Source organism: Thamnophis elegans, chromosome 3, assembly GCF_009769535.1.
Source record: "Thamnophis elegans isolate rThaEle1 chromosome 3, rThaEle1.pri, whole genome shotgun sequence".
Taxonomy (NCBI): Eukaryota; Metazoa; Chordata; class Lepidosauria; order Squamata; family Colubridae; genus Thamnophis; species Thamnophis elegans.
Window position 1 is genome coordinate 40292601 of NC_045543.1, and position 12033 is coordinate 40304633.

General features: G+C 36.9%; 1 protein-coding gene across 1 annotated transcript in view; it reads left to right on the forward strand.

Moving 5' to 3' along the window:
- Positions 1-1022: 1022 nt before the first annotated feature.
- Positions 1023-12033, forward strand: part of WDR3 (WD repeat domain 3) — a 31099-nt gene continuing 20088 nt past the window's right edge. Inside the window, exons 1-9 of the mRNA XM_032213154.1 lie at positions 1023-1731; positions 3103-3312; positions 5177-5295; positions 5888-5966; positions 6951-7046; positions 8405-8503; positions 10273-10374; positions 10493-10590; positions 10757-10861. Coding sequence (XP_032069045.1) covers positions 1561-1731; positions 3103-3312; positions 5177-5295; positions 5888-5966; positions 6951-7046; positions 8405-8503; positions 10273-10374; positions 10493-10590; positions 10757-10861 — 1079 coding nt within the window. The 5' untranslated portion in view covers positions 1023-1560. The remainder of the gene's footprint in view (positions 1732-3102; positions 3313-5176; positions 5296-5887; positions 5967-6950; positions 7047-8404; positions 8504-10272; positions 10375-10492; positions 10591-10756; positions 10862-12033) is intronic.

A 12033-nucleotide genomic window follows, 5' to 3' on the forward strand; every position in this document is an offset into this window, starting at 1 on the left:
CTTTGTACAATATTGTACAAATCTTCATTGGGTTTTTCTTTCTTTCTCAACTTTGTGGTGCCCCAAGCACGTGTTTAGTCTGCTTAATGATTAATACACCACTGGTTTTGAGGTAGGGTCATTTGGGGGGACTTAACAATTGCCGAGACAGTCCCGGTCCTTATTGCAAACTGGGAAGGAGACTTCGAAGCTGGAGCGTCTGTAGTGAGACGGTAGATCGCTTTAAAGGCTTGGTTATTGCAAAAGTGTCCCATTCACTGCGGCTATCACTATATAACTGCATATAGGGATCAGGATTTCACATTTGTGACACATTTTAAGAAGGGTGGACTTGAACTCCCAGAATTCCCCTGCATGCATTCTGGCTGGGGAACTCTAGGAGTTGAATCCACCCTTCTTAAAGTTGGCAAAGAGAAATACTGATATGGATCATATTAACTCCCGTTTAATTGTTAATATTGTGGATAGCTCTCGTAGGAAGGAGTATGCTATAAATAGCAACTTTGTGTGTGCCTCCGCCCCCCAGTGTTTGCTTATATAGTCTTATATATAGTCATTTTTGTAATTGGTTTCAAATCGGAATTAAGAGGGAGAGCAGAAGACAACTTTTATATCGTGGTTGGCCCTAAAGGAGAACTGAGACATGGCATCTGGGCGGTCCCACTTGACCTCAGGCTTCTTAAAACTCTGCCCCAGCCCAATCCCAACGTGCTTCTTGCAGGCAACACCCTTGTTTGAGCGGGGCGTTTACATTTGCTGGGGTTACAATTGGAAATGGACGGAGTTGTTCATTGTGCTTTAAGCCAGGGGGTCTCCAACCTTGGCAATTTTAAGACTTGTGAACTTCAACTCCCAGAATTCCTCAGCCCGAGGAATTCTGGGAGTTGAAGTCCATAAGTCTTAAAGTTGCCAAGGTTGGAGATTCCCCTGCTTTAAACAAACTACGATGGTTGCTTGAAACTCGAGAGTTCAATCTCGTAGTGAGATGAGTCTCTCTAATTTTCCATAGCTCCATGTTCTCTTTATCCTCTATCGCCTCTTCCGGTTCCTCTGCCTAAGCATGCTGGGTTGGCAGGTTCAGCCCCGCTACACGTGCAACGAACAGATAGTCTCGCTGCTCGGCTGACTGACGTTCGCTGCAGGAGGGAAGACTCAAGCGGAGAAGACAGGGAATAAGCTGGGATCTTCTCCTAGTACATTTAGATCGGGAGTCCCTTTCCACCCGTGGCTTATACGGTGATATCGCTCCTCCTGCTGCACTGCTACACATTTTGCCTTTGGAGTTGACCGGCGGAGAAACAGCCGGGCTGCCCAGCCAATCTGAGTGGCTGACTCGAATCTGCAATTCGGTTCTTTCTGATAAAAAACTAATATCTGCAGAGCCAAAAAAGGGTTCTGCTGAAGTGTATTCTGCAAATACCAGAAATTGGAGTGTTTCTGTGTTAAGAGTTTTGGAAATAGAAGAGTAATAATGGCTGGGTAAAAAGGTAACATTTTTTCAAATGTCTTCAGAAATAATATTCGCCTAGTTTGGACTTTGCAAAAACCTGAAGCCGACCCATGGGCCTCACCAAGCAATATTTGCGGTACGCGGACGCCGCCCTCTTTGGAGTGATTGCCAGCCAGAAAGGCAATATTGCCTATGTGACCCTGCGTGGTGAGAAAGGTCGCTATGTTGCAGTGCCAGCCTGTGAACATGTTTTCCTCTGGGATTCAAGGAAAGGAGAAAAGGTAAGCACAAAACCAGGCTCCTTATGTATTAAAATCAGATCAGATAAACAGAGTTGGAAGGGATCTTATAGGTCAACTAGTCTATATATTATAGTGGGATTTCGTTCTTGATGTTTTTTGTGTGTTTAAAAGATTAAACGAAAGGTCCTGGATGTTACTGAAGGTTTATTTAAAATTACTGCCATGATCACACTGATGTTTGAGGGAGTCACAGAAAAACATTATAGGTAGCCCTCTTTTAATAATAACCTCATTTGGGATCGTGATGAAGGTATAACTTTATGACCATCCTCACATTTACAACATTCATAGAGCTGTAAAGCAAAAAGAAAAAGCTGAAATAAGGTATAGGTATGTATTATAGATAGAGTCACATTTCCACTTAGGGACTGCTTCCTTTAACAACCAAGTAGTCAGTCCCAATTGTGATTGCTAAATAAGGACTATATCTTTATTATTATTTCAATGTTATAATATATATATATATATATATATATATATATATATATATATATATATATATATATATATATATATATAATAACATTGAAATATATATATATATACTTTAAAGTCACAACCCCTGGTATGCCCAAGTATGGGAGGAAGGTCACACTTCCACTCTCTGTCATTAGGCTCGTCACAAGAGACCATCCAGACAGAAACCCAATATTTTTTTTACTGTTGCCTTTTTTGTTACATTTGCATAAATATAACATATATATATATATATATATATATATATATATATATACACATATACATATACATACATACACACACATACACATATACATACATACACACACACACATATACATACATACACACACACACATACATACACATACATACACACACTCCTGCCTCCTGTTTTTCTTACAGCAACAACCCTTTGAGGTGGGTTGGGCTAATAGAGAGTGATTGGCCCAAAGTTACCCAGATGACTTTTGTGCTCAAGGGAGGCCTCAATCTTTTTTCTAGGCCAGCACCTTAATCATAAATAATATGCATTATTTAAAAAGCCACCATTCCACATTTTTTTGCTAAAAGTTATGGTTGTAATTACTATTAAAAGTAGATTTCTGATAAATTGAACATGTTCATTTTTAAAAAATTCAAAATGTTGCAATTGTCCCTTTTTTATTAAAAGGGCCCAAAATTTCAGCATTGAAATAATAGAGCAGTGAGTCTTTGATTCCATTTGTCATTACTGTATGTTTTTTAAGTATCTTGGTTATAATGAATGATGGGAGATAATAGAAATGTATAAAATAACTTATTTCCTCAGAGCAATCATGTACTGATTGCCGCTTTCTTCGGAATCTTTTACTATTCCAAAGTGTAAAGTTCTCCTATTTTGCTTTGCAGATTCTCATTTTTCAGGGCTCCAAGCACGAAGTCACTGCCCTCTGCCCATCTCCAGATGGTTTGCATTTGGTTGTTGGATATGAGGATGGTTCAATCTGCTTGTTCAACCTCTTAAGTGCTGAAAAAACTGTCACATTCAATGGCCATAAAGCTGCTGTTACTGTCTTGAAATTTGATGAGCTGGGAGGATGTTTGGCATCAGGATCAAAGGTGATATTTTTTTTGAGTTGCTGATTTTAATAGATGTAAATGAAATATATGATTAAAGCTCAAAAAAAAGTAAAAGTAATTGGAGATATGAGTAATTGGAAATTCATGGAATGAATTTGTGTGAGATAGATTTTAGGTCCCTATTTTTAGGAGTTTAGGAAAAGATAGAGAAATGAGGAGAATAGCAAAAACAGGTAGGTATAACAGAAGAATGGAATATATGATATTTGTTTCTATGACTGGTCAACTAAACGTTTTTGGTTGTTCCCAAGTAGGATATGGACGTTGAACTTTTTTTCTGAATTAATTCAGATATTAAAGTTCCACGAATACGGTTCTACTTCACTGTACATATTAGTTTTCCAAATATTTAGTATTTATATTGAGAGTAGTAGCATCTTAAAACATGCCAAGATGATGGTTGACTTTTTGTGCTTGTTACCCATCTATTTCTGTTTTATTCTCTTCATTTTGAGACCCATGATTTTCTGAATCTAGACTATTTTCCTAGAGGAAATAGAGGGAAAGACAACGGAAGCTGAATGTCTTTGCTTGCTTATCAACTAATACTAAAATTAAACAAATATGCTTGATATTGGAGAGAATAGCAAGGTGAAAAATCTGCGTCATTTGGTAGAAAATCAGTGAGGAATAGGGAAAAATGCAGACAGTGAAAATGAATGTTATACATATGGTAACAGGACATTAAAAGAAAAATGGAAATACTATCCATATTTATTGAGGAAGCATTCCTTTCAAAGTAGCTAATTGGAAGTTTGCAAGACATTTTTAGAATTGCAAACATCCTCAATTTTTGAGACCTGATTTTGAGATTTTTTTTATCCCAAAGAAAGAACAAGCTTTCATAAATTTCTGTACCATGCAATTAAATAGTTCCAAATACAGTGTAAAATCGAAAGTACTTACATATCTCCCAGTTTAATAACTAGATTTCCAGTGCCTAAATAAATCAGTTCACAGATTCTTCTGAAATCCTTGGTACATGCAGGTTTATCTACATTGCAGTATTGCAGTCACTTTATTGGCTTTGATTACCTTCAGACAAAAGGTAACGGTTTAGGATAAAGGTTTTAAGTTTTGTTTTTGGGTTTTCAATTCAATCTTGACTCCTGGTATTTTCCTGGACAGTCCTGGCAGTTTTCTTGACAAGCTTTTTGGATGAGGTTTGCCACTACCTTTTGGGACTGAAGGTGGCTTAAAGTCACCTAAGTAACTTCATACCTAAAGCAACCTAGAACTCATGATTCTAGCCTGGTGCCCTTAATTACTATGCCAAACTGCATATAAATGTTATTAAAGAATCAGGCATGCAAAGCTTGACAGTAAATGCACCTTCAAGGAAATAGTAGCAAATCATGGGATAGTCAAGAAACGTGACTCTCCTATGAGTAACCTGAGTGGCAGAAAGAAATGAATATAGAAACATTTTGTCTATAAGTTTAGAAAACTTGTAACTCTATAAACTGATCTTGCTCACATCTCTCAATTTGGCTGGGGCTGCTGAGAATTGTAGTTCATTGACAATTGGGAAACTACTGTTCTTAGGTCTTGTGAAGGAGATTTTGCTGTCAGATTTCATTATCATTTTATTAAATACTTTAAGAAGGCATTTCTGAAAGATAGGCAGGACATGTAGTGAAATACGTAAACAACAAAAATATTGAACACATTGCCTTTTGCTGTTTTGATCTTTAAAATATCAGGAATGACATTTTTAATTTTATATTTTTGAGATAATATGGAAGCAGAAAATATATTTGACACTGGGTAAGGGGTTGAGTTTACCTTGTTCATTGCCAGGAAAATAACATGTTGAGCCATTTAATTTTCTTTTTTTTTCCAGGACACAGATATCATAATTTGGGATGTGATCAATGAGAGTGGTTTATACCGGTTGAAAGGCCACAAGGATGCAATTACACAGCTATCGTTCTTGAAAGCAAAAAATATATTGATTTCTAGGTAATTGTTTTCTTCACGTATTATCTGCCCCCTCCAAGTCACATTGCAATTTTACTTAAGTTCAAAAAAATTTGCTAGGAATTAAGGGAAAAAAGTTAATCCTGAAAATTAATTATTTATTAGGTCAGTTGTATTATTTGCATTGTAGACAGTTGGCTTAGTGTTAATACCTCAAATAAGATGTTCTTGCATTAATTCACCAAATCTCTGAATAAATTGAAGGAAACTTTAATTTTTTCTCTTATTCTATTGAGAAGATTAACCTGTAATTTATGCTGCATGAAATATGCATAGATGCTTCCTTTTGACAATTAAGGGTATTAGTAAAGAACAGTCTACACATTCAGAAAGACTCTTAGTGTTAGAATAAAAATTGGCTTCATGTGTTTCATGGGTAAGCTAATTCTGACTAATTTTTTTAGCTTTGTCACTTCCCATTGCAATAATGCATTGTCTGGAGAACTTTATCTATAGGTTTTAATTTATTCTGTACTGTGTATATACTTGCTACATAATAGGGGAACTTTTTGATGTAATGTTGTAATGGTGGTAATATTTTCAGTACGATTTATGAGGCAACATTTTCTTGCAGTGGAAAAGATACTGTAGTAAAATGGTGGGACCTGGATACTCAGCACTGTTTTAAAACATTGGTTGGGCACCGCTCTGAAGTAAGTAGAATGCAGATTTGCAGGTGAGAATAGTAGCAAGAAAAAAACAATGTCTTTTCAAAGTATAGGTAGTCCTAAACTTTCAAAGTATAGGTACACTTGACAAGTATAAGTCATGATGCTCGTAAAATGGATTGGTCACATGACCAGTCCATGACCTTTTTGTAGCAGCCGTTGAACGAATACCAGTTGTGAGCTCATTATTCACTATGACACAATTTTGCCAAACCCTGAAAGTGCCAATTTTGAGCAAAACCATCATAAAATGCAGTGACATGATTGTGGGTTGCTGCAAATGGTCATACATGTGACCTTGTTGCTGAGCACCCAGAGTTCAGTCATGTAACAATGGAAAAACTTCAACCATTGAAACTTTGAATCCAGGTTATCAGTAGGCCCAGCGGTAGATCCATTGTAACATTGAATGGTTGCTAAGCGACCTGTAATAAATTGAGGGCTATCTGTATATAGGTAGCCTTCACTTATTGACTGCTCATTTAGTGAGATAATCACAGGGACTTTCTTTTTCCACTTTATGTGCATTTTAAGAGACTATTTTTACAGATAGGAAGAGTGTTTCTCAACCTTGGCCACTTGAAGATGTCCGGACTTCAACTCCCAGAATTCCCCAGCCAGCGAATGCGAATGCTGGCTGGGGAATTCTGGGAGTTGAAGTCCGGACATCTTCAAGTGGTCAAGGTTGGGAAACACTGGTGTAGAATGTTATTCTGAATTGCCTATTATAATGGGTAAGAATAGTGTCCTATATGCAAATAACTTTCATTAATGAAAGTAAAATAGTACATCGTGGTAAGCCCTAATCTTACCTTAGGGGACCATTAAATCTTTTTGCCTTTGGGTTTTCTGGCAGCAAAATGAGGAAATTAAACTTACAGAAATGAGGGAAATAGATTTAGTTTTTAGTCTTCTCTGAAGAACGAGCTACTGTATTAAAATAAATGCTTTTGACATGCTCTTCCTTAGGTGTGGGGGTTAGTTTTGGCTTCTGAAGAAAGTCTTCTTATTACTGGGTCTGCTGATAGTGAACTGAGAGTATGGAACATCACATATTCCCAGAAGGCAAGTGCTCGATATTTCTACTGCTTGACCTGATCATTATTCACATTAAAGCTATTGTACATTATTTTTAGTGTTTTCAGTACTGAATGTAAAATCAAAATATAAATGCAAATGGAATAAAATAATATTCCCTTGCACTGGTATTGTGCCCTACGCTTGGGGCAATTTATGTTATACAGGTAGTCCTTGACTTACAACCGCAACTCAGCCCAAAATTTCTGTTGCTAAGTGAAATATTTGTTAAATGCATTTTGACTCATTTTACGACATTTCTTGCCACAGTTGTTAAGTGAATCACTACAGTTAACATAGTAACATAGTTGTTAAGTGAATCTGGCATTCCCATTGACTTTGCTTATCAAAAGGTCGCAAAAGGTGACCACGTGACTCTGGGACACTGCAACCATCATAAATATGAGTCAGTTGCCAAGGGTTGCAATGGTCGTAAGTGTGAAAAATGGTCATGTCACTTTTTTCAGTGCTGTTGTAACTTTGAACGGTCGCTAAATGAACTCTTGTAAGTCGAGGACTACCTGTACTTCTGGTGATTTTGGACACAGAGAAGTCTAATGTTGGTCCAGTGAGAAAAAGAGTCACTTATCCTTGATCAGGTACTGCTTTTGTAGTGTTACCTGTTAGGGAAGAAATTTCCTTATCTAAACAGAAACAGAATGACCACAGGTGGGCAAAAAAAGCATGGCAGCAGGAGTGATTTTCAACTTACTGTCTGCTTCCCCATTGACTTTGTGGGAAATTGGTAATGGAGCATCAGAAATCACAATTACGTGATCGAAGCAGCATTGTAGCTATATGAAGATCCTTGAAATGTAATTATAGAAGAGTAATGGATTCCAGATTTTGTATGCATTCTTTTAAATTTGCAGGATTTGAGGTCCTGGATTCAAAACGTTTAGCACTACGACATACTGTTTGCGCTAATTGAAGGCTACAAAGTTTTAGTAATACGTATATAGATGGAACTGAGCTCGCTTCTTTGACTGTATGTTTTGATTGCAGGGATCAATCCCTTGAGTTATGAAGCCATTTATTTTTCCAGGAGATACTTTAGCTCATATTACGTGGTTCCCTTAATTAAAAATAAATTAAGGTAGAAGCACTATTTTAACATTTCACTTTCATTGAATGTCATCTGTTTTGTAACTCTTGTAGTTCCTGGCTCTAATATACAGCTTTGATGGACGTGTTATTTTATTTACAAAGCATTTGTTTTTACTTTGGCTTTATGTCTAAGCATGCTATATACTTGAGATATTTAATAAATAAATATATGATTTGTCTGCGGAAAGAAATGGTTTTCTTTAAGCCAAAGTATTTTATTCTTTTGGCACACTACATAGGACCAAGACTCCAGTGAGCCTGAAAACAAGAGAAATAAAGGGCATGTTCAGAGCTTGGAAGAATCTTCTGAAGATGCACAAGATGAGGACCAAAATGAGGTATCTTTTTAATGTGTAGTCACAGTATCACATAATTTACTACATTGACCATACATAAATACTTCCATATGAAGCAAATAGACAGGATAGATGTTTCTAATCTAAGTAGGTTTTCTATGTTAGTGCTTTTCTAGTTTCAAATACAGTAACTGAATAATATTTTGAAGAGCACAAAGTCATGATATCTTTTACAATCTTATTGGATGCACATGGTTCATACATAATGCTGAGCCATAATGTGGGTTGTTGGTGAAGAAATCACTGTGTGCCACTCATCTCTTAGTGGAGGATTGGTGTTAGGAATATAATCTAACGGTTGGGTTGGCAATATATAAATCATGTAGCAATGCTGTACCTGTTTCTTTAAATCATACTGTAAAATGTGATTGGTTGCTGTTTTCCTCAATCGGCCATAAGAGAGAGCCAGAAGGACTGTTAGCTCTCTGGTTTGTTAGATGCTGGACTGATCTGATCTGGGTGATTTGGAAGCTAGCTGTTAGCAAGTGCCGTGAGCTATTGTAAGTTTCGCAACTGTTAGCAAACTGAGTACTGAACTGATTATATGATACTGGACTATGTTATTTGGATTATCCCTTAACTGAAAGACATTGATGACTGACTGTCTTATCCGTGTATGACTTGGACTGTTTGATGGACTCTGACACCTCTATTTCCATGAAAGTAAAAGCCTATTTAAACTGCAGTGTCTCTGTATGCTGGTTTGTGTGTTCTCCAACACAACTCTCACAACGCTTCTCTGAACGTACTCGCTCTCCCAACGGGGAGCTTACCTAACAGTTGGAGAGCTGAATCTCGGGGGGTGGGGAAGCATTCAGCTTCCAATATCTCTCACCCACATCTTGGTCTTTGGGTCTCTGGCTGTATCCTCCATTAGATCTTTCCAGCATTGTGGTTGTATAGGATCCTTCACTGAATGAAAGGGTGAACTGCAATAGAATGAATAGGAAGAAAAGAAAACAGCTACAGCAAACAGATCCATTATCAGATTGGAAAGAGTGCCCTGTGGCATAGAAAGAAACTCAGTGCCTGCACAGTCACCTCTGACCATTGCAAACAAATAGAACCAAGCAATTTCTGCCTGAAATCAATTCCCCCTTCCCTGCCATTATAATGCTTAAAAAAGAGAAAAAACTTTGGAGAGAACAGATATCCTCTCCTTTTCATGATGAAAAAGAAAAGTGGGAAAGAATGCCAGTTTAGCTTTTCAGGCAGCTCTGCTGCTTAGCCAGGTTCTTTTTTCATGTCTTCCTTCTATTATGTCATTTTGGCTGAGCTAACCTGTTTTTCTATGCTGTCCACCCTCTGTTAATTTTTTGGGATGATAACCATGGTTTTCTTTTGAGCCATTTACTGCTTTGTTTTCCTTCATGTTTGTCTATGGCTTTTTTTCCAAGAAGGGCACTGAGAAATGTAAAGCGACTGGACACCTTTCTTGGTCTAAAGCAGTGTTTCTCAACCTTGGCCACTTGAAGATGTCCGGACCTCAACTCCCAGAATTCCCCAGCCAGCATTCACATTCGCTGGCTGGGGAATTCTGGGAGTTGAAGTCCTGACATCTTCAAGTGGCCAAGGTTGAGAAACACTGGTCTAAAGCCACAGATGAACAGTCAAAACAATATTGTCATTTTCAATTGCTTGGCTGGTGGTAAATAATTGCTATTTCATTGTCTGTATTGCATGCATTTTATCGACTTCCTTGACATTTTGAGACCACAATTTTTAGTCCTCTTTCAATTAATTTGTTTTAGGGCACTGTAAGATGTGAGAAAGCTGGTTCCATCATGAGGGAAGGAAGGAATCGTGTTGTCGGTCTTGCTACTGATAGATCAGGGAGAATCCTTGCTTGCCATGTGAGTGGGAATCTTTTGGACCATTTGGGAGTACTGCCAGACCTCTGGCCTTGTGACTATGGAAAGAGATTTCTGGGCCAGCAAGTTTCTAATTTATTTTGGGTTTTTTTTCTTTAAGGGAACAGACTCTGTCCTGGAAATATTCTGTATCCTCAGCAAAGAAGAAATTCAGAAGAAACTAGAGAAGAAAATGAAGAAAGCAAGGAAAAAAGCCAAGTGAATGCAATACATTTGCTTTTTTATTTGTCATTTTTACATTATGTATTATTTTAAAACAATTATCCATAAAATGGTCAAATTAAAATGGTAATGCTTTTAAGATTCAAGATACAACTTATGTTAATACTTCTGCTTCATACAGAGGTGGTGTTTTTTGTTCTAGACAAAAGTCAAATGTGGAAGAAGAAGAACTTGATATCAGTATAGAGTGCAGTCTACAGGAAAAGATTCAACGTCTTGTTAACATCAAAGCTTCTGCTAAAATCAAGTGGGTTTCAAGTGCTAAGGGTAATAAATATGTTGTTTGTTTAAAAAGCAATCAAGTGCTATACAATAACTCAACTTTTATATAGTGTATTTAAACTATACGAAAAATTACTGATTGTAATTGTATGTTACCAGGGAGTTGGATAGTCTCTGTTTCTCCTGTAATATAAACTCAAACTTACCACCAAGTTTAAAAAAATTTAAATATTTTTTACACTAAAGAAAACAAGAGAAGGAAAGCTTTTATGTAATACAAAAGAAATATAATCAACCACAATCCTAGTCTTTCTCCTCTACCAAAGTATTTCTGGTGCAGTGGGATTTAATGTAGCTTAACAGACATTCTAAAAAAGACAAAACAATGCACAAAGGATAGGGCCATGCAATTAAATACTAATTCAGCTGTTAAATGCTGGAGATATATAAAGAAAGCCAAAAATAGAGATGTTACTTAACCATAGGGAAAATCAACTAGGAGAAAGCTATAGAGGACTCTAGGTAGAGGCTGAACGTTGTTGGAAACGAAGACTCCAACATTCTGTTGTTATTCTCTGTCTTCATGACAGGATGGATATCATTTTTCCTATGATTGTTTTCAATAGTGGCTTTTTTTGAAGTTTTGCATACTTTTGCTCATGTAACTAGGGATACATGTATTTATTAAATAGACTTATATTTCTATGAAATATTCCTTTACATTTCAACTCACAGTCGTTCTGGGTGGCATGCAACATTAGAAACCCAGAGTTTAACACACACACATACACACACACACTCACCAGAGGTGGGTTGCTCCCAGTTCGGATTGGGCAAACCGGTAGCATAGAAGCGTTGTGAGCATGAGCGAATCAGTAGTGGTGGGATTTGCAACCCATCTCTGACACACACATACATACCTCAACCATCTTCTAGTGTCCAATTTTTCCAAAGATCAGAGATTCTTTTCAATGATTCTTACCCTTCCAAAATATTTAACTTGAGCTTTGTAGTATTTTCACTAAGCAGTCATTGTTATTATTCATCATTAGTGCTTCCACTACTGTTGAATAATTTGTTCTTCTTTGACTCAAGGTTTTTTCAAATATTGTCTCCAGCACCGCATTTCAAAATGTTTCTTTATTCAGTCATATAATATTTCAATAGGCAAATTAAGCAGCCTTATACATCCATGTT